This window comes from Enoplosus armatus, chromosome 3, assembly GCF_043641665.1.
Source record: "Enoplosus armatus isolate fEnoArm2 chromosome 3, fEnoArm2.hap1, whole genome shotgun sequence".
Taxonomy (NCBI): domain Eukaryota; kingdom Metazoa; phylum Chordata; class Actinopteri; order Centrarchiformes; family Enoplosidae; genus Enoplosus; species Enoplosus armatus.
The window spans coordinates 17243452-17266866 of record NC_092182.1 but is presented as its reverse complement, the minus strand read 5'-3'; the positions used below and the strand labels follow the sequence as shown (position 1 = coordinate 17266866).

Genomic DNA, 23415 nt, shown 5'->3' with positions numbered 1-23415 from the left:
AAAACCTAAATATGTGAGAATGTAGAGAACTAGGATGTCATGGCAAGAAAGTATGTCCGTCCAGATGTGCTTGCATGAGTGCACTCACTGTTGATTCTCCTGTAGTTGTTAGTGAGGCTTGAGCAGCCGTTGTGGGAGACTGGACAGTGAGACAGGTTGCAGTTGCGGTTGTTGGCCGGAGCGCACGTGATCACAGAAGGACGATTCTGAAACACAAAAGACACAAATTCGACATTTAGGGATCACCAGAAAACAACATGAACAATTGTGTCAAGAAGGGTAAATAAAAAGAGAACAGAATTAGAAATGCAGAAACTATTCACGTAAAGAAGACAGACCAAAGGGAGGTTTGAAACTTGAGGGAGAGAGAATGATTCAGTGACCACCAGGGTTTGACAAAAATTGTAAAAAAAAAAATGTAACAAGCAAATAGGAAATGTCTACTTTCCACCATCCAACGAGCCCGTCTAATGAAAGCACATTAGTCACATCATGTGGGAGACCTACCAGAGTTGAGGTTTTACCCAACAATTTGCCAAAGATGTAGTCAGTACCAGAACCAAAGAAACAGGATGTGCAAGTTACCTGCTGGCGCTCCACAGCGCTGACTGTGTGCGGCATTGTGGCCATAGCTGCTGTGCTGCTGCGTGCAGACTCCACCGAGCTGTTTTTGGTGAGTGCCAGTGGCTGGTCCATGCCGGCTAAGCTGGCCAGGTGGTGATGGTGGTGGTGGGCATGGCTGTACAGGTGGTTGCTGTGGACTCCCAAAGCACTGGGCACCACCACGCGCTCGATGGGGCTCCGGCTCTGGTCCTTGGAGACGGGAGAGCTGCGATAGTCTCCATTAGGTTTCCTGGGGAACAGAGGGAAAGTGAGGTCGAGACAGAGAGAGGCACGTTAATTTATCATGCATACTGGGTTGTGTATTTGATAGCACTATATGGACTCTGAATCCAGTAACACAAGTGAATCTGAATACTTATTTGAATGTATTTAGGTTTAGCTTCCAACAATTCAACATCCAATCCAACATCCAATTCAAAATCCAACAAAAACATTTAAACTCAGATAGATAACATATTTGCTATTTAGCTAAATGACTACCTCAATGATTTGTACATTGCTCTTTACTTCTAAAAAAAAGAGATTAATAGAGCTTAAACCGACATGGTACTTGATTTAAAGTTATTAAAAAGCCAAAGCTTAGGTGTGAGGGATCAAAAGAAAACAAGATGAGGAAAGACGTGTGGCAGATGGAGTGTCGAGGTAGAAAATGGATGGAGAAAAAAGAAGAGCAGTGGAGAGACGGATACAGACAGAGAGGTAAAAGGGGGCTCAGAGAGGGAGAGAATGAGATGAGGGAGAAAAGAGGGAAGACAAACAAAAGAACAATTGTAAATGGGGCTCTGTGTCAAACACTGCAGGACCAGCAGAAGCTATTAATACTGACCTCACACACACACACACACACACACACACACACACACACACACACACACACACACACACACACACACACACACACACACACACACACACACACACACACACACACACACACACACACACACACACACACTTCTCAGATTGCTGGAGGGTTTGATAAGACTGTTTTGTGCTAGCACATACTCACACACATACACTCTCTTTGCAGTTAAGTCTAGGAAGGAGGAAGGAACACTCTCCTAACTTTATCCAACATGGATGGACTCCAAACTTACCCCCGCATAGAGGGGCAAACGGGCACAAAGTTCAGCTCTAAAGTGGTTTCCTCAGTACAGCCAATCAACTTTATCTCTCCAGTGAACTTGAAGCCAGCTGCCTCACTGCTGTCAGATGAAATCCTGCAGCATAGACACAAGCTGAGAAGTTGTCTCTAACTGCATCTCACAGTCGACATTTGATTTAATCTGCTAAAGTTGTTGTTGACGTCCCTCTTCTGATGTTTTTTACTCTCTTTTCCTTGACTTCTATTCCACAACACACGGCCCCCACTCACAACCATGAGCTGAATACTAAAGGTGAACAAAGGTAGGCTGGCCACACACTTTCCATATGAAAGAGAATTACTTCCCACCAGAAAGAAATCCCTCTGTTCTCTCCAAACGGTGAGCTCATATTTTAATCACTGAAAAAGCAGCGATAAGGATAAGGGATTTAAGTAACTACAATTTAACACAACACAGATTTTGGCCTCTTTTTTTTTTACCCCCAGCTTCCAGCTCTGACGATAATGACTTTGAAATGTTTGATATGTAGTGAAGAGGTGGTGCCTGATACTGTGCACACTTGCTTGCAGTTTAACAGGTAGCAATTATCGTGCTCAGTGCGTCAAATGTGGTCTGTGTTCTGTTTTCTGTGCGTGTGTGTTCAACTGTGTATTACAGCCTTACTGCAGCTCCACTCCCCTCCTACAATTTGAGGCCCAGTTACAGGGAGCAAGATTTACTGTACTCGCCTCTTGCTATCTTTCCTCTCCAACTCCATACCCACATGGATACCAAACATCCATCCACAAATCAATACATGCACACCGACTTCCGACTTCCTACACTGACATATACTCTATACATAGACACCGAAGCCTCAACTGGGAAAAATAAATCACATCTACTATAAATAAGCTGCACTCTGTCCACCAAGTGGACAGAACAACAACATGAAATCCCCTTTTTATTCTTCACCAGATAATGTATGGAGGCAATTCCCCACCCATGTGGAAAAAGTCTGAATGAGAACACACACATCAGAGAGTGAAAAAGCTGCAGCAGCCCTTTAAGGTTTGGTTGGATGCAAAACAACAAGTTCAGGCAAACAGTTGTAGATCCGTGTGACCAGGCAACCTGACTGCTGGGTCAAGCATCTGGAGCCCAGAGCACCGTCCTCCACAAATAAATAGTCTCCACAGAATACAGAGAGGGGGAGAGGAAGAGCTGAGGAGAGGCGGGGAGGGGGAGCTGCATGTGAATGGTCCAGACCTCTACTATAAGAAAGAGTGAGGTCGGTAGTTTCCTTCGTTTGTGCCGAGAGCTTACATTTGCAGGGACCCCCCCCCTCTCTCTTCTTTTTTCTCTCTTTGTCTTTCTTTCTCTCTCTTTTTTTTCAACCACAATCGGCAGCAAACTTCCTGAGGGTTAAAGAGGGAAAGACTTGGCAGCGCTTTTATAAACCCAGGCCGACAGCTTACCAACAAGCTTTTATGTTTTCTCATAGTAGCATTAATTTTCAGTTTCATTGTTTATCAAATAGTTTAAAAAGTAAGCGCATTGTGGAGTTAATCACATAAAAATCAGGTCATAGTAAAGAGAATATATTGTCCTCCTGTATAACTCTTGTTATCTTCAAATACAAACAATCCCTTGATTAGCTTAGAGGCAAACAGATAATAAAGCTCTCCCTCTCTCGTCCTCCAGCAGCTGGGTCTTGAGTTAGGTTGTGGAACTTGTTCCAAACTTTAATCATTGCCAAAGAGCAGGCATGCCCACATCCTCGCACAAGAGGGGCCGTTGCAAGAGCCAGTGAAGGGGATCAACAAATCCCACCAATGAATGCCGTAGCTGTCAAATCCACCGCCGCCCCCGCCTTCCCCTCGCCTGATTGCCCACCAAACCCCGGACCACATTTCATGCCAGGGATCAGGCATTCAAAAAACCCACCCTGTGTCTCTCTTAGTCACCTCTCAATTATCGTTAGGTTCGCAGCTGGGGAGTGAGGGAGAGGATGCAAAGGGCGGATAGCGAGGGCTACACATGAGACATGGGGATGGGGGTGGTAACAAGGGCTTGAGATGAAGACACAAGGTTGCCAGGTTTGGGGCTAGAGGAGAGAACGAAAGCTAAAAGTGGGAGAGTGAGAGAGAGAGAGCGAGAGAGCCTTTGAAAAGTAAAGAGCTCTGAGACTTGGCACCCACAAAAGTGGATTGTGGAAAAAAGACAGGGGAAGAGGTTGGGGATGGGACGCAGCTTAATCTTATTTCACAATAAATGTTCACTGGGTTACTAATCACTCTTGGAGCGAGCATTACTATGGAGTAAACACCACACAGTAGTGCAAAGGCTAGCACTGAGGTGGGGCAGAGAGAAGCTCAGATCTAATAATGTATGTATAGATGTGAGAGAAAGCCCTCAATTATACGACAACCAAGTGAGCTGTCATCACTTGCATCTTCAGAGAAAGAAACTGCCTGCTGAAGTGACAGTCCAGTCAGATTTCACCAGCTGTAGCTAAATAACGTTTATTTCATAAGCTAACTAAACTACAAAATGAAACTTTTGCCTCCCTCAAGGAGAGGTCAGTCCCGTCCTCAATCTCAAATTGGCTGAACATTAGCGAGTCAAATCAATTAGACTGAATTGTTCAATCAGACTGAACTCTTCTGACAGCGAAAGCAATACATAGCAGGGAGTGAATGCAGTGAATGTGGCATTGTGATATTTAAAAATAAAACGGTTTGAACTTGTCTTTTGGGCGAGAGATTGGCGCCTCTTTCTATTTCCAAATGATCTAGATGATTGTGCCATGTTTTACCCATTGGCAGCTCGCTGTGTAGCTAGTAGTTGAGTGTAAATTACTTGTAAACTGTAGTCAGAATCTCTCAGTTAACTGTTAGGCTGTGTCCGAAATCACTCCCTCATTTCTTACTCCCTATATAATAGATACTCAATAGTTTATTCTAAAGAGAGCAGTAATCATTCTTGATGGAAGATAAGTTCATTATAATGTAGATCACAGTGGCTGAGGTGGTCCCTATGGGTTGTAAACATTAATCAACAACACAGTGGTGTTTCTACAACCTCAATAAAAACTGGTTACAGATCTGGGTTGATTGTTGATGGATTTTAGGGTGAAGGATGGATTCAGATTCATAATATGTGAACATATCGGAGTGTGATGTACGACTACAGACTAATATTATATCTGAGCAGCGTAACACACTAAATTTTGATAAAATATTTGTGTGTGAGTGCATTTTATTTCACTCATCCCATTCTAAAGAGATTTCAGATATATATCAACACATATTAAAAAATTCTAACAATGTTTATCTCAAAATCATTTGCTTGAGAGTATTTTACATTTTGGGTGCATTGTAGAGCACCACACTGTTGTACGCAATTATAGGTACAAGGAGTGGAGAGGGGTGATTTCGCTTCGGTTGACTCGTTTTGAAACTTTGAGAACTGTGCGACTGACATCAGAATGAACAGCTTGACACAATGAAACACAGAGCAGATATCTATTTGATTCTATTTTACTACAGTCTGGGTTAAGTGCAGCCTGGCATTAGTGGTAGTCACTGTGGTGGGCACTCACTGAAAGATCCCTTAATTTAAAACCCAGAGAGACCAACCCTCGATACATAAATGATATAGTGATATATCTTGAACAATATTCCACCACTTGGATCTGTCATTAAGTACAGCCTTTTAAGTAACCATTCACATGACACCCTGTCTTCACGTTAACCTCAAGTTAAAGATCACGACTGTGACCATGTGTTTGAATGACTTAGAAAAACAAAATTGTTGTAAGCCTGTATTCCTGTAAATTTTGAGGACTTGTAATTTGTTCTTGCTGCCTTAACAAGTAGCTTTGTATGAGCTAACTTGCCTAATTGCCACGGAAAACTAAATAAAACGAATATAAACATAGGAACCGGAGACTTTAAAAATATGGTTTCGTTTTCTAAAGTGTGCCAGGTTTAGCTCTATAATAGACTGCCAATTTGGTGAGTTAGCTATATTTTACTTTGAGGCAAAGATACAGGAGCTATAAAAGTTCTATGCTTTTTCTCACAATTGTGCTCCAAAGTCTTCAGAGAAAACCTCACTACAAATCTTTGGTTGGGCAGGCGTTCACATCCCACTCCTTTAAGTAAGAAATAAATAAAGAGAGAGAGAGAGAGAGAGAGAGAGAGAGAGAGAGAGAGAGAGAGAGAGAGAGAGAGAGAGACACACACAGGAAACATCTGGGAAGAATCAGGGCGTAGAGAGAAGACGACAAAAAAAGCAGAGGAGGATGAAGGCTCAACCACAGGTTACAACCAGGCCCAAGCTCTGCGAGGTCTGCATAAACCCACAAAATGGATATATATACACATACATACACACAGAAAGGGAGCCACAGGGCCTATGTATATAAAGTATACAAACATCTCAACACAGTTTACTCTGCTCAGTCCAGGTTTTAGTAGTGGGCCTGAGCGGAAGTTAGCAATAATATTTGTATCCTTTAAAATACAATAGTCAAAACCCAGAGGAAATACACCTTAACAGATGTCATTCACAGACTATTAATAACGGTTAATATTATAAGTCAAGTTATCATCCTTGATATACAACAAGCTATATAAAACTTTAAGTTAGTTAATATCTAAAGCAATAAGCCTAACTTTTGCAAACAGCCGTTTTAAATCTTTCAGATTTTCACTCATGCAGAAAAACTGATAAACAAAGCACATACTTGACAGTTAACTGACTGCAAAGAAAGAGAGCAGAAGAAAATCCTTTGTTATTAAAGCTGGGACAGATCGGATATGGGATCAACCACAACAAGAAGGCAAAGAAAACAACATGTGAACACACACAGAAAAATAACATGCTCTCCCTCCTTTCCTCACATGCTCACACACTATATAAATAGTCCCATGTAAAACAAGAGGCTAACAATGACTTCACCAGGCTTGACCACGCACGCACGCACGCACGCACGCACGCACGCTCACACACACACACACACACACACACACACACACTCTTCCTCTCTCTTATTTTCTCCCCATTTGGTATACGGAGAAACTTCCATGAGAACAACTTACTGATGAAGTTCCCAGTAAAAAGCAGCTGCAGTTTCTGTAAGCTACAGTACTTACAGCAGCAAACTGAGTAACTTGGATTTTACTTGCTGCTATCTCTACAGCATTACCTTTCAAAGTTACATAGCACGAATGTGAAAGCACATAGCTTGATTTCAAAGTACTGAATAATACATTTTTTCAGCAATTCAAAAGAAATGGAAAGTAACAGAAATTCAACGTGATTATCAGGCTAAAGAGCTCGACCAAGAACAAGAAGAACATGAAAAAGGAACATTTGCTCCAAGCAATGACTGCTAGACATGGTTTGCTGAAAATCTTACATCACGTCAACTCGTCAGGTTCATCACTATCTGACTAATTTACAGAGCAAAACAACTCACAGTATATACACAATATAGTTCAAAAGAAAAGATAATTCTTAAATTCTTAAGGAAATCAACAAACCTAGTGCCCACTGAGACACATGTAACCTGGTTGAGGCAAATGCACTTTCCTGTAGTAATATTCCCCAATTAAAAGCCTATACAAAAATTTGCTCAGTGATTGGCTCTTATTCTTAAGGAAGGATGAAACAGCTGAGCAAGAGGACTTTTATACTGGCGGGTCTACAACTGCAGAGTGGCAGGCAGGCGAGCAGGCAGCAGCAAGCTTCCAGCCCGCAGGCTCCAGTGGACAGGATAAGGCTTCTTTGTTCAAGGCTCCTCCTACTCCTCAGAGAAAATGAAAAAGTAGCCCCTGCTGCCTGACAAGGAGCCCACTCACCACACACACACACACACACACACACACACACACACACACACAGATAATCACAGATGGGAAAGCACACATGCATGTATGGACAGCACACACAACGACACATGTGCATACCTGCACAAACACATGCAGACTCAGTACAGACATACAGAAACCAGTACTAGGACTGCCAATATTTACATGCGACTTTTATATGCAGAATTTACCATGCCATAAACTTTACTATATTGCATTAGTGACTTCACAGCAAAAACTGAAAGAGACACTATTAAAACACTAAGACTGCTGCACAACCACATTGTTAAATACTCAGGCTGTTGACAAAAGCAAAATGTATTAATTTATCATGCCTGTTATTACTGTCCCACATAAAAAAAACCTGGTTGGTTTCAGAAAGTTTTCTTTCTCTCACTCTAGCCTGTGCCTCCCCCATGACTTCGGCTTGCTGTGATTGGACAACAAAGAAAACCTGAGCTTCCTCCTTCATAGTCCCACCTCAAGTCTGAGGTGTCAGGTGTCAGTCTGTGTCAACACTCACCGAAAATATGACTGAACTTACAGACAAAAGAAACCCAACTACAAGTAGCTCGACAAAAAAAACACATGTTATTTTGCAACTGATATAGTCAGCACACAGGAAAACTGCCCTCAAGCAAAACAGAGAAAAGGTTTTGTTTTTTTGTTTAAAAAAAAAAAGTGAATGAACACAAAAGCTTCTAAACATGCAGGAACAGTCAACATTGAGCAGAGCAATCACTGCAGACAAAAAAACAAGCTACACAGACAGAAGCAGCCAGCAAACCCCAACAGCTAGAATGGTGTCAGATAACCATCTCTGGAAATTTGAACTGTGTGTGTGCGTGTGTGAGTGAGTGTGTGTGGTGGGAGGTTGCAGGGGTTCATTTTCTGATTTTCTGTCTAGCTTTTTCCCCAAGAAGTCCATCGTTTTCAAATTAAACCTAATCCCTGTTCCTACAATTGACGAATGAGTTAAATGACGCAGAAAGCTCGTGTATGTTAAATAAAGACTACGGTGAAGTACCATTCAGTGTTTTCTATAGAGGCTGTTTTTACCCGCTATATTTAGCTAAACTTTTTCTGTAATGACAACCCATCATTCTCCACTTTAGTGTAATCACTGTTCTTTGGACAGGCACAACAGTTCAAACGAGGAGGGAAACTTTTCAGAGGCCAACTCTGACTGCAGGTTTCAACAAGTCACTCTGCAGTCACCTTTGCCAGTGAAAGAATGCCCTCAGAGAAACCTCAAATTAAATGACTAAAAATAAGACATATTCAGGATGGCCCTTCGGCAAATAGGTTTCCAGGATGAAAAAAAGATATGGCTTTGTAGAGAGTCCTGAATTTAACTTCAAGTTGCAACAAGTCAACTAGCAATTGACTTTTCTTGGGTAGAGATTAACCTGCAGCCCTAGAGTCAAATGACTTCAAGATCATAATTAAAATAAAGATTAAATGGGGATTATGGCTTATCAAGGGTTACTTCTAGGAAATAATCATGGTACAATGAGCAGTTTGAAAACTCTTATAACATCACAGACTTTTTAGATCAGTTTTATTTTCACAGAGCCTAATTTTAACTCCACAAAATGGTCGCATTTAGAAGCTGTGGCAAGGAGTTGCGACACCAACTGAAAGCTGATATGACAATAAGTCCCATTGTACTTTGGCAGACCGACTTACAAAATAAAATCCAACTCGTGACACATGAGTAGGAGCATTTGCTTATCAATGTATGCAGAAGTTAACCACATTGTGCATGAAAAGTACCTCACAGAGAGCGAAAAACAACTGAGACCACAGAATAAAATGCCAAGTGGGATGATGGATTTACTGCCTGGTTTCTCTGAGGAGTATAATGGTAATTCTCCCACCACTGACACGACCATAACAGAAACCAAGATGACTCTGCACAAATGTCAAGACACACAAGCTAATCCTTTGTTATGTGGGCCCAGACGGTCACAAGATGAAGGAACAAAAGACCCTTCCCCCCGTGCCACTAGAACAACTTGATTCAAAAGTCATAGATTCCTACCTGTAACACGAGCCACACACAGATATTCCTGCCCTGTCCTGTCACACAGGCAAGTCAACTTATTGAACTTATGCAGTTACTTTTGTCGTGGTGAGACTCACCAGGTAAAAGAGCCCTTAACACATTCTGGGGAAAAAACCTACTACCAGCAGAGCTTTTGAGTTACGAGAATGTGTCAGGAGAGAAGAGTATTTAGCTATTTGTGAAGTGTTTGGAATGTACTGAACATACAGATCATTGGCAGAGGAGTGGATTATACTGCAGGAGTGATTTGAGACATTTCTGTGGACATTTTTATACTTTTGCATTTGCTGCAACTGGTTCGCCGTTGCAATTCATTGTAATCACTATGAATACAAGCACAAACCTTCCAGAGTTATCTTTAAAGTCTAAAAGGTGTCTGTGCCAGTGTGCACAAATGACAGTATGTACTGCATGTGCATCCACACATGGATCTGTGTGTTCGCACATGCTTCACCACATGAATACACCAGTAACTGTGCTCTACTTTTAATCCAGGGCTTCCATTATATCCAGTATATCATCTACTGTGTTCCATTGTGTCACCTCACAGCCATGTTGACTGACAGGTGACAGTGATGAAACAAGTGACATAAAAACACAGCCATACTTAATTCATAATATTGCAACTATTTTCAGCAACAAGACATATTGCTAAGAATTAGCAAGCATGCAAAACTGCACAGCTCTACCTAACACCTCCTTGACTGTCTCTGCAATAAATAGCGATGGCTGGAGTCCCATGACTGACTCAGTCAAACCGAGAAAGAGAGAGGGGGAGCTCTGACTCCACTGCCCCGAGCCCCAGCAGTCCTTTACCACCAACCAGCGCTCCAGAATCTCTGGAATCCCTGGAAGTGGGAATGTGGGAACGTTGGAGATGTGAGTAATCTTTCTGTTGTGCAGTCCCTGTATCCAAGCTTCCAGAGATCTGCGGCTATAAGGAGAACACTGTGGAGCCAGCTAAACCTGGCGTAGCACCCTGGAGTCCAAACTGGGACTTCTGAGAAAGCCTGCCTGTGCACAACTCCACCAAGCGAGGAGCCCGCAAACACGTGGCCAACAGAAACATATGCATACACAAGTAAAAAATGGCTTCTTTCAAAAACAGAGGTTTGTAAGTGTGTAAATGGACCTTCTAGGCAGAACGGTAGCCTCTTCAATGGCTACAGTGTGTGTCTGAGAGAGACAGAGAAAGGTGCAGCGATAGAACATTCGAGATCCATATTTTTTACTAGCACCTCAGGAAATGAACATCTAGAAAATGACTAAATTTCAAGGTCTTCATAATGGATTTTATTAGAAAGTGTGTATCATGTGTGTGTACTCACAGCTGTGCAGCAAACAGTCGGCTCATCTTTGCCACATGCTCATTGTCGTCCATGTCACTGTCCCCCTGGTCCCCGCTCAGCTTCCTCTTGGTGGGGCTGATGGGAGGAGGGCCCGTTCTGTGGCTGGAGATGGAGGAGATGGAAGATGAGGAGGATGACGACGAAGAGGAAGATGATGAGGAGGAAGATGAGGACAGAGACAGGGACTGGAGTCTGGGGTCCCCCCTCAATGCTGCTTCACCTGAGAGGAGACAGCGAGGGAGAAAAAAAGATAAAGGAGCGATAGAGAGTTATTAGTGATGAACCTCTATTCCAAATTTGAAGTATATCACCAGTAAAATTTTAAACAATTTGAAAATTCATTCAATTTGCAAACAACTGTTGACTATACTTTTGGTTACTTCAAACATGACTGAGAATGAAATGCTTCTCGTGTTGTTGCTATCAACTGGCACACTTACACTCCCAACAGGGTGCTTAGCCCTGGATGTAAATTATGGTAATTAGTCAAAATTATGGTATTTTCAAGTAGAAGGCAACATTTTTATTGCCACTTTAAACAGGTTGACCACAAAAACGACTTCATGACAGTGTTACTGTACAGGCCGTGTTCCAGCTCAAACTTTGGATTTTGTTGACTTATACAGTTTGCTGAGTGAGGCACAAACCTCTGGCATAAGCTGAGGAGTATCTGGTTAGGAATGTTTTGGAAGAAATAGTTGTGGATGGGTTCTGCATACGTGTGTGTGTGTGTGTGGTGTGTGTGTGTGTGTGAACTATTTTTCTCTGTGTCTGACTCTCTCTGCTTTCCTCCAGTCATGTCCCGGTACAGAAGGCCTACAGAGTCGTCAGTGAGTAGGAGTAAAGAGCAAAAGAGAATGAGGAAAACTACCACTGGCTCTGTCTCAGCACGGGGACTTTCCACTGCTTCGGCCTCATGTATCTGTCTGACTCTTCCCAAACAAAACATAAAGCCCAGAGTAGAAGTCCCATTCCAACTTGAACTCCAACTCGCAGCTTTCTCCACAACTACCCCCATACAAAAAAACACAGTTACCAACACTATCCCTTGAAATGCAACACCAACTGTTTGCTCCTGTTTCATTTCAAGCAATTGTATACACTATATTACAAATAATATTAAACTGCAGTGTTGATTATATTTGGGGGAATTATTTATTTTCCTGGCATTGGTGTTGCAGAATAAAATAAAAACAAACATCAGTGCTGATCAGCACAGTAGATATTCAACCATTGTAAAATATAAAAAAACTGAGATTTTACAAATCTCAATAATATGGATGTAAAATTGCACTTTAAATACTAGAGGAAGTTTCCTGTGAACTACAGTGGACGGTGTTCTTTTGGAGGAGGAAACACAGTGACTTTGAGATGCATGAGGTCATAAAATCTGGGTGAAAACCTGTTTAAACTGAACTGAAAACAATTATATCATTAAGTCATTCAGAAGGCTGTAGCGCTCACACACACACACACACACACACACACACACACACACACACACACACACACACACACTGAAAAGGCTTTGTAATCTAATAAAATGTGTGCTCTATTCCTTCCCTGTTCCCCTATGTATGTTTAGTTTTAGCATGGCCTCTCAAACACAGCAGCAGCTCCTCTCTCTCTCTCTCTCTCTCTGGCATGTTCCTGCTCGCCCCACTGTGTACCATGGCAACAAGGGTGACATCATTGTTTTTGGCAGAACAGAGGGATGGCAATAAAAGAAGGGAGACTGTGACACCACACTATCCAATCAGGGTCCAGGACACATAATAGCTTATCAGAGGTTCAGGAGTGAAGCGCTCAACAAAGACTGAATCTGTGAGTGTTTCCCCTGCAAACAAATAAGACATTTGTCCGTATAGAGTCAAACACTGTTGACCTAACTGCTGCATAACAGTGAGCCTGAGCAGCATTGCACTCAGTTGGCAGTTAGGTACACTTATCTAAAACTGATGCAGGCCGGTGATAATCCTGCATTCATGAAAGTTATAATGTTCGGTTTTTGTTGACAGTGGTTTATAGAGGAGGAGGCGGTCAACAAAGTTTCAACAAAATCAGATGCAGAATGCAGAAATATGCAGAAGCACAGAATGACAATGCTAGAAAGCTTTAACATCCTGTCTTTTTTAATTTATCCTAAAATTAAAAGACAGATGGGAACAAGGAAAGAAGTATTCAAACAACCACTGACAAGAAGCCATGCTATGATACACACAAGAAAATTAGCTACAGCTTATATGTATGAGAAATATTAACTCAAAGTACAACCAGTTTGTAGGCATATCTATTCTACATATTTGTTTAGTAAAGAACAGTGCAATATTACGAGAAAATGCTCTTTTTTCTGTTCAATCAGCAGACAATCAGTGGAAGGAGGGCTGCTGCACAGAAGTCAAACTCCACTCTATCTTTTCCCCTCTCTGCTTTCTCAGTTCATTAGGTCCACATGATCAAAGCCTATTCCTCTTGACAGAACTTCAAACAGCTTGGAATCAGGATAAGATTGGATTACAAATGGAGGTGAACCTCTCCAACTCTCCATTTCCCTCTCTCTTTTTCCCTCTCTCCTTTACCCCTTCAGATATTTAAAAAAGATGAGTCCAAGCATGTCCTCTTCTCTCTCTGCAAAGTCATTATTTTTGGCCAAGTTTCTCAGTAACTTGAACTTGCCCCTCTGGGTTTCCTTTATTTTGTAAAGTCCATGGAGGTTTTAGGTTTTAAATACTTAAAAGGACATGCAAAAAAGCTCTTCCAAAGAAGTTCTTGTCTGTGTGAGCTGAACTTTTAAACCGGATGTTAGATTGGTTTGATCTCTGTCAGACAGAGGAAAGGGAGACCAAGACAGACAGACAAAGAGGGAGAGAAGTTGACAAAAGTACACGGCTTTGAGGAGGTTTTCAACCTTGTTTATTTTCTCCTGTTCAGCAGCAAAAAGAGACAGTCAGCTTTCCCTTGCACCCCTCAGCAAATAGCAGCTTTACAGAAAGAGAAAGGGAGCGTTTGAGAGAGAGACAGACGAACGGACCGACAAACAGAGAAAGAGAGGGACAGAGTGCTAAAACATTGCAGGGCCGTCATACAGCACAAATCCTCCAACAAAGTCTGAGAGCAAATCAATCACATAACTGGCTAAAAACAATCATTTCCAAAAAAAGATAAGCAACAGCACCGATTAATGTGGTTGGGAAATAAAATGATTTGAAATTAAATGGAAGCTATCAGTTGATGTGGTATTGCAGGAGATTGGAGTCTACAGTAAGCAACTGTGTACAATGGACTTCCTTCATCAGTTATTGTAACAACAACATTAATGTAAAAATGTGATACTCTGTATGACATAGGGCCTAAATGGCACACATGGAAAGGTAGAGATTCAATGTCTTGTTCTGCACTTCAACATGACAACGTGGTTTCTGCCTGGCATCATAAGCACTGACTGCCAGCACTTCAAGGCCAACTACAATATAAGACTTCATTACTGCTGAGAAGTAATTGAAATCTGTCATGCATGCATAGGGTTGGGTACCATTTATCATTTAGCATGAATTCCCAGAACTGGGATAGACACAGGGAAGGTAATAGGGACCAGAAAGAATTGCACTTATCTAGTATATTAACCAAACTTTGTCAGTCAAATTAAGGTCAGAATCTGTGTTACCATAACACAATTAACACACATGGAATTACTATCAACCTTTCAATTCACACATAAACACCTACGTCTGATTCTTTTTGCCATCATGTTTTACATTCAGGCACCAGAAAAGTCACAGAGGGAACTGGATGAATATCAGTGTCTTAATACTAAACTCTTTCTGTCTATGCATTAGCCATAAAGCAATAGACATCAATGAAATCATTCCATTCATCTTGTTTCTTGCTTGTTTTTATGACATCGACAAGATGCTTCACTGTACTTTACATCCTTCCAAAAACACAGATACACTGACTGATGCAGACAGATCTCAATCATCTATCACACCTAACAGTTGTCTGGATCAGGGTAAGGGTACACATGTATAAGATGACTGGTTAAGTGTCGCATCTGCACTTGCTAATAAATGTTGATGTTGAAACAGTGTGAAAGCTTCAGAATAGAACTGAAGCTCTTGGGACAGTGTACCAGCATATATGAGCATTTATGTGTGTATTTGTCGGGGAATGTATTTGAGTATGTGTGCTCACCCATACAATAACAAGTCTGCACACCCACAATATCACAAAGCTCCTCCAACCCCTTCTTGGCTCAACATGTTTGAACACGAAAGGGCTTTTCTTTCACTCTATTTACTGATTGGCTCCTTTCCCTGTTCTTTTATCTTTGTTTTCTTATCATGAGGCACATGATGGAGTCAGATTTTAGCTCAGTCAGCTAAAAACAACACACAAAGAAAACCCCAGAAAAACAAATAGATGGGCTAATCCTGCAGAGATGTGCTTCCAGAGATAGAAATAAAGCATTGTCTCTAAATCTATCACATAAAAGAGACACCCAGAGGATATACAAGTATAGAAATACCACCAAAAAGTGGTCCCCTCCCCTCTTCACTCCTGTAATTTTATTCACTGGGATAGACAGGATGAAACCTGAGAAAGACGAAGCTCTGCAGTGACACAGAAAACCCTTCTGATTGGCTTCACTCCCAGGTCAGGGGCAGTCTTATCTGCTACACCATCACTGCACTGAAGGGTGAGTTTTACTGTCACTACAATTTCATAAAAATGGCATGTGTGCCCAAACCCCTGAGCAAAACATGAAAAGCTACATGCCTAAAAGCAAGAATTTGAACTGCAGTTTGTTGAACAGGAATTACAGCAACACAACACCTTCCCCCGCAAAGCATTACAAACAGACAAAAGTACAGCTCTGTTGACAGAGACCATAATCACATGCTTAATCACTAAAAAAAACAAAAACATCTTCCCTCTACCTGCTCCTATAAAATGGTACTTGGCCACTAGGGTTGGGCAATAAGTTAAAATTTTCCAACTGGCCACTGTCAGCCCAACAACCGCCGATTGCCGATATATATCCATGCAGGTGTTTGTGTGGTGCGCACAGGGGTCATGGGAGTCCCCACTTATTCTGTTTGAATAAATTTGCCTTCACCTTATCCTTATATGTGAAAATCTAATTTTACTGAAACATTACAGCCTATAGGCTACTCTTCTTCATTTAAACAAAATAAAATCACCTTGAGATCTTTGCAAAGCAATAAGACTGAATAGCTGTCTGACACTATTTGAAAAAGAGTCCAATGGTATCAGATGAAGGACGCCTCTGCTAGCAATAGCCAGTGGCCGATTTATTCGTCCAATTGCCTGACCCTATTGGTCACCTGCCGAACTGTCTCTCTGACCCTCCCTGCATATCTGCAAAATGGTTTTCAGTTGCAGTCTTAATAGGAGTGCTATTACATTATTTATTTTGTGGAGAGGAGCTGCTAACTGTGCAACAGTAACATTAAGGAAATATAGGCTAATACACAACAGAGAAAGAGAGGAGAGATGAAAAGAAAGCCTGCTGATCAGTTTCTCATGAAAAGATTTTCCTTTGTGATGCTGCAGCTTTTGTATTTTGTATAAATCAACCTTGGATGGACATTAATCATTAGTTACCATCTTCAACAACTCTTTGCTATTTACAGTTCTAACATATTTTCTACTAGGTCTAGAGTAGTAATTCCTTACTCAAAAATATATCATTAGTTGCAGTTCATGTCAAAATTTGAAGATTTTAAGTGGATTTCAGTTGGACAGCTGCAGACCTGCTTGTGAATTTAAACAAGGAATTATGGTATTACAATGTAGGACTTGATTATGCATATTGCAGTAGAAATCAGGGGCAGAGGGACAGAGGAAGGAACTTGTATTAAGCCCTCAGAAAGACTCACTGGATGATATTACAAACCCTGACATGTGAGCACTAACTGTAGACCAGAGGACAGGAGTTACACTACTTCAAAGTCAGTCACTCTGCTAAGACATGGAAGGTCCTGCTCTGTGCGTCCATGACATAACATGAAATCCTATGCTGCTCATGCTACAAATAACTTGTAGTCCACACTGCAAAGACAAGAGAAGAGAAGGCCTTTACAAAAAGCCCTTTGCAAAAGGATACAAGACAACAGGGTTCAAATCACTAAATAACACTCTGTGTCAATCCTGGAGAATTTGTCAGAATATGATTCAACAAAACCAGGCATTTCGACATTTAAACCTTAGGAATGCAAGGTGTTGATATGAATAAGAGAAAGCAGAAAGTCAGAATAACTGAGCAACTAGTAACACGGTGAGTCAGCCACAGGAGGAGAGCCATGAAGTCCACACACATGGCTTACAGTCTATTAGTCAGCCTTTGATCTCAATCATTAGCCAGGGCTTCCTCATGAAGAGCGGTCAATATATAGGAAAACGATAAGGCAGGCTTGTAAACATACTTCCAGTATTTCAGATAACGAGCATAACGTGCAAATACCGTTAGGTAAAAGTGAAAATTGACGCCAACGTTAACTACGTTGCTAACGGTTATAACTAACGTTACGTTCCATGGGAAAATAACGTACGTTGGTATTCAGTATGAGCCGTTGAAAAGTTATAAATCAACCACTTTAAGACGATATTTATAAGTCGTGTAGAAATTAAATTTTATCAACATGTATTAAAAGTTTGCTCTGCTAGGCTTGTGGAAAGTAACAGCTAGCATAAATAACTTGAATGAAAACTTCGACCAACAACGTCGCTAACGTTAACTGGCAGCGTAACGGCCACTTTTTAAAAACAACCGTAGTGACACCCACGAACAGCTCAAACCCTTCACTTTACCTTCGTAGCAGAGAATGCCAATGTTGTTGTTCATTTTGTCCAGGTACTGGTAGTTCAACAGGTCCATTTTCGTTAGTAGCATTTATCGAGTTTTTACAAAAAAAAGACCAGCTTTTTTTCTCTTCTCCTCTCAAGCGACGGTCAAAAAGCTACAGGCCCAGCCTCCAACTTTGGTTTGTTTGGAAACCCCCTTAATAAAATTAAAAGCCGCGGAGAGGATCGACACCGGATCACCCCGGTTATACCAAAGAGTTTAGGATTCTTTAAAAAAAAATACGGGTAAGTGTATCGCAGTGATAGAGAGCAAAAAGTAGCGTCAGTTCTCCTCACAGCCAGCTGTAAGTCGACTGCACTGACACGCAGGCTATGCTTGGTATGACTCCGATGCTGCACCAGTGGTTTCCTCTGTTGCTGAGAGGGGCGCACTGGGCATGCTCGCTAAATCCCTGGAGCGCCTCAAATATCAGGGATGTTTTACGCGCAAGATCAGCCTCTCCAAACACATCCAGAGAGAAAGAGAGAGAGGAGGGAGACACCCAAAGAGCAGCAGCAGTCCCGTATTGAATTTTTAAAAGTATCACAAGTCTCACTGCTGTGGTTTTGCCACAGGATATTAAACATGCCCAGGATTGTTGAGGCACAACAGACGCACATTAACTCCCTCTACGAATATATAAGTGATAACTGAGGAGATTAAAGGTGCCACAAAAGTACGTTAAGGCTGCTATGATCTTATCACAGGGTGTCAGTCCCTGCAGGAATATTATGGGAATATTATAGTGTTAGCATAGAAGTTATAAAGCTTGATAAGTCACTATAAATTGGCAGTTTACAGATATGGAAGCAGAAAAAGACTGATGAAAGGAGAGGGAAAACTTACAAGTAGACAAAGAAAAGGTGGGTAAATAAAAAGGACTCTGCTTATAAATGTTTTCTTGTCGGCAGACATGCTGGTTTTCCCCTCAATCTACATTTTTACATGTCAAGCTCCTTACAGCAGAAAAGAATATAACATGATAGACGACAGACTTCACTGTGTTGATATTAATGGATATTAACAAAAGTTACCAAGGCCCGGTGAAGTCTCCTCAATTTCACAGTGGTTCTCTCCTGCCCCCTGGTGCTTGAGAAGGGCTACACCCAGGTTTTGTCTTCAATAAAGAGTTATTGATGTGGAAAAAAGCAGGGGGCAAATGGGATGAAAAGAGGAAATAGGTATCGTCATCCTAGATGAATAGAATGTGAATGTGCCTGTCATCACATTACATGGTTTGTGTGGAAAGAGTTGAGAAGAGTTTCCTCTGGGTATTTGACTGAGAACATAATGAGCAGGGTGTGGCTGCGCTTTAGAGTGTGAGTTTACACGCAAACACACATTTGCCATGTGCGTGTTCTCGTGTGACACATACCCGCAAAAAAACACACAAAGCTCACACAAAATGATGTCACTGCAAACTCAACAGATAAGGCCCAGAAAGAAAGAAAAAAGAAAGCAGGAAAAAGTCTGTATTGCCTTGCTTTCATCCAGTCTTGAACCCCAGCTCTTTGCCTTTAGATTGAACAAATACAACAAGGACAGAACAAGGAAAAACAGCAAGAGGGATGATAAGTTATGAGGAACCAAGAGGAAGAGATAAAGCCTTCAGGCAGGTGGATTTACTTTTCTATCCTGGGCTCCACGCTGGTTAAAAGCACCGTAGACTACATTTATCTGACAGCATTTAACACCGAAGTTAAGGCTGCTTCGCTGACCTCTGTCTCACTACACAGGCCTCTCCTAACTTCCAACACTGCTCAAAACTGGATTAACAGACTAAGTACACAAACGACTTTACCCCCTGTCTCTCACCACCTCTCTCATGCGCACACACAAGCCACAGCTACAACAGTCTGCATGCATTTACACAAGCACACTCATACATCTACCCTGCTCTGCTTCACAAACTCACATCATTCCACATCGTTCCAAACACCTCCCCCCTTTCTTTTCTCATACACACACAAGCACAAAACTACAAACAAAAGGCCTCCTCCCTCCTGGCCTCCCCCTCTAACGGTGGCTCAGAACTAAGGAACATGGTTCTTGTCTCATTGGATAGCCATTGTTTCCAGTTTCACACACACAACGAGGTTCAGACAGAGGGTTCATTCACTGCTGCTGCTGCTGCTACAGCTGGTGCTGCAGGTTACAACTAACTCAGAGGCTTAAACATCTAACAAAGTAAGAGGCCTGAAACTGAAATGTGTTGTTTATTACTCCACTGTATTATGTAGAAGTGTGTAACATATAAAACGTTGTTGCAGGAAGTACAAATGTAATTGTTGAAGGCTTCATAAAGTTCCAGATTGGTAAATGTCACAACTTTCCAGGAAATATAAACCACAAAGCTGTAATAAGACAGCTCTACTGGTTCAGGTTCACACATTTTCAGACTGTTGGAAACAAGTCATTCATTTCACTGGAGTGGAGGAAGAAAGACAGACATTAACAGACTAGTGCCCCCACATGGCCTTCAGACCAGTTTGCCAACAGATAATGGATATGTTGGATGTTCTCAAACTGCCCATCATAACAACCAGAAGTGGAAAGAAGAAGGCTAAACAATAGATTTCTGCCTTATTTAGACATAACAGCGCAGTTAAACATATTGGTTGACCTTTGTTTTAACCAGTTAGTTTAGAGACTTCTTTTATTAGGCATATGTGGCAAATGCAGCAATATGAAAGTTACAGACACAACAATCAAGTATAGCAAGAAAAACACTAAAGAGTTAAGAGATAAGCCCGATAAGCTATAGTGCCAGACGAAAACAGAGAGCAAGAGGACACAAAATCTAAACAATTCAACAGAGCAGATCTGTCAGACTCCTTGACAGCACTATAAGGCGGCTCATTGGTGCTTCCTCAAGCAGATAAAGACTTAATGGCTCTCCAAAATCTTCTTGGACCATTACGGCCGTCAAAAAGACAGCTAAAATGTACCATCTAGACTCTGAATTGTTGCCCACTTGTACTTTGACTCAATTGCCTAAAATGGACACTGTGTCAGACTGTCTTTTTCACTTTTTCACAGACTTTGTGTCTCTCATGCAGTAAATTAGACAACTCAGGAGTGAAACAAGGATAACTACGAGCATTTACTCTATATTTACAACAAAAGGCATGCTTATAGAAAATACTAATAATACCAGCACACAAATTAGAGACCAAACAAATTATCTTTTAAAATGTATCCTACAATGTGCTTCTCGTTTAACAATTCATTTTAGTTTTGGGAATCTTTGTACATCACTCTAGCTTAGTGCTGCTGGTTATTAGATGTATCATTTCTTTCCCTGTGGCTGCTGCATTGGCATCGGTGTACTCATTTGTCTTGCAATGATCTCACACACATGCACACACATACGCACACAAACACACACACTTGACTTAAAATTGACTTAAAAAGGGAAACACAGTCTCAAACACAGTGTCTTTGTTCTGGCTTGGCATGCTGTAAGATTGAATAAGTGCACTAAGGAGATTAATGGTTACACAATAAGTTGGTGAAATTCCACCTCTTTCTTCCATAGGGACAAGTTGTTACACATAACTTAGCCTACTGTGGTAATAACCTTTTCTCCTCACCGTTCCCCAGCTTCAGCATGACTCAGAAGCAAAGAGCTCGCTGCGAGGTTGATGACCTGTAACGTCAGCTATAGGAAAAGGCAGGCTGTGGCATCGCCGTTGTTAAAATAACTCAAGTACCCACGTAATTAAATCAAACATCTGTGGAAAAGCGTCACTGCTTCCCTAAACCTCATTTTACCTACGTGAACTACAGACACGAGATGGTTTGAATATTGACTGGTCTTACAAAATAAGTTCTGCTGAGAGTTGGACCTCCGTAATCAGGTTTGATTTCCACTCTGGAGCAATTTACCTCAAAGTGAAATGGGTATAGGATCTATGAATGCACCTGCCCTTTCACCCATTTTTCATTTAGTGGTGTGGGTACACAACTGCTCTCCTGTCATTATCCCCCTTCTTACTTCCGGCCTATTTATTTATCTAATCTATCAGGACAAGGCGCTACCACACCTATTCCTAATCTCCTGCGGTGTTGTGTGTCTCTCTGAACAGGTCTGGGCTTCTCCGGGGAGCGGGCGTGTCTGAATAACAACACTGCAAAAGGCCAGGTGGTGATTCATCTGAATGCTTTATTAACACGCTCCAGTGTTGTGACACAAACACTGGCAGAGTAAAAGACCGCAGGATGATGGTATGGTGTTAAAAGGGTTGACTTGCTTCTGCTTTTCTCACCTTTCCTGCTTCCTTCCTTGACTTTCCATTTATTTACTTGTGAAATGATCTTGTTGAAAATGGATAGAGGAAGAACAACTTCCTTTAAACTTGATTGTAAACATGATCTTTAATGAGCCAGGGTGGAAGAACAATTCTCACACAGGCAGAGATCACAGGTCAAATCCTCGATTACTTTATGGCGCCCTCTGTTGAAATACCACCACAGCATTACAGGCTGTGTTTACATGGTGACATAATGGATTGAAGACGTTTATCGAATCTCTGAAATTTGTTGTCTCAGCTCTTGGTATCAGGGTAGTTACTTAACTGTGACTTTTTCCACAAACCTTGAGGCTGTAAAAGGTTTGATTACACATATAATGTCTACAAACACCTGAGTAGGACAGACCTGTATTACAAGTTATGATACTATTGGTTGGTGTGCCACAATCTTCCATCTACAAGTCAAACTTTTTTACAAATACTATACAGATTAATCAAAATTTCCCCTTAAATGTCCCTGCTTCTCAAATGCCACCAGTTAACAAACAGAAGTTCAGCTTTCTGTGAAGAAGTTTACGTCATCTTACTAGCATTCAGAGGCAAAATGACACAACTGCAATGAGACACCAATGCAGAAGGTTCCTGGGTGTGTTTGAATAAAAAGATCCTCAACACACACCCACAGAAGAGGAAATATCAGGTTGCTGCGCCGAAACAATTATAATAACAGGTGATTGTGTGGAAGTGAAGCTATTCAGCCATTTCCCACCTTTGTGCTGTGTGTGTGTGTGTGTGTGTGTGTGTGTGTCAGATGGTGAAAGGTGGAAACCCTGTCAGACGATAACAAATCTTTTGTTTTGTTTAATAATAAACACTGGTCCCGCATTCACTTTCTGTGGGTATGTTCAATTAAACCATTATGTCATGGGGGTTTTCTTTCTGGTAAAACTAGGTGCAGATTTAGTGCTTACTAAGATACAAGCGTGGTCAAATTCTAACACTTTGAAACCCTTTACACTGAAAGGCAGTTTCTGGTATGATACAGTCGCTACTAATGGCAGACAAAAGATACTGTAAATGCGGGAGATCTGCGTGCGTCTCTAACAAGCCATGTTTTTCAGAAAGTGAAAGCATCTGTGTCATTTTCATCATTGTTGGAGCACTGTTTTTACGATTAGATAGTTTTCTGAACTCTGATATCACATAGTAGTGCCTCTTAATAGGAGCCCAGACCACCTGTGTGCTATTATTAATAATCATTATGGTTTCTCAGTATTGTTATATAATCTGCA

At 41.4% G+C, this 23415-nt stretch overlaps 1 protein-coding gene across 3 annotated transcripts in view; it reads right to left on the bottom strand.

Moving 5' to 3' along the window:
• Positions 1 to 23415, bottom strand: part of vgll4b (vestigial-like family member 4b) — a 38511-nt gene that overhangs the window by 4089 nt on the left and 11007 nt on the right. The window contains exons 1-5 of one of the 3 annotated variants that reach the window (XM_070902437.1): positions 17837 to 18031; positions 10993 to 11225; positions 1391 to 1404; positions 586 to 853; positions 71 to 206 (exon numbers count right to left, since the gene is read on the bottom strand). In XM_070902437.1, coding sequence (XP_070758538.1) covers positions 71 to 206; positions 586 to 853; positions 1391 to 1404; positions 10993 to 11225; positions 17837 to 17918 — 733 coding nt within the window. In that variant the 5' untranslated portion in view covers positions 17919 to 18031. Of the gene's footprint in view, positions 1 to 70; positions 207 to 585; positions 854 to 1390; positions 1405 to 10984; positions 11226 to 17836; positions 18032 to 23415 lie in introns of those variants that run through there. The other 2 variants (XM_070902435.1, XM_070902436.1) reach the window with 2 other exon arrangements.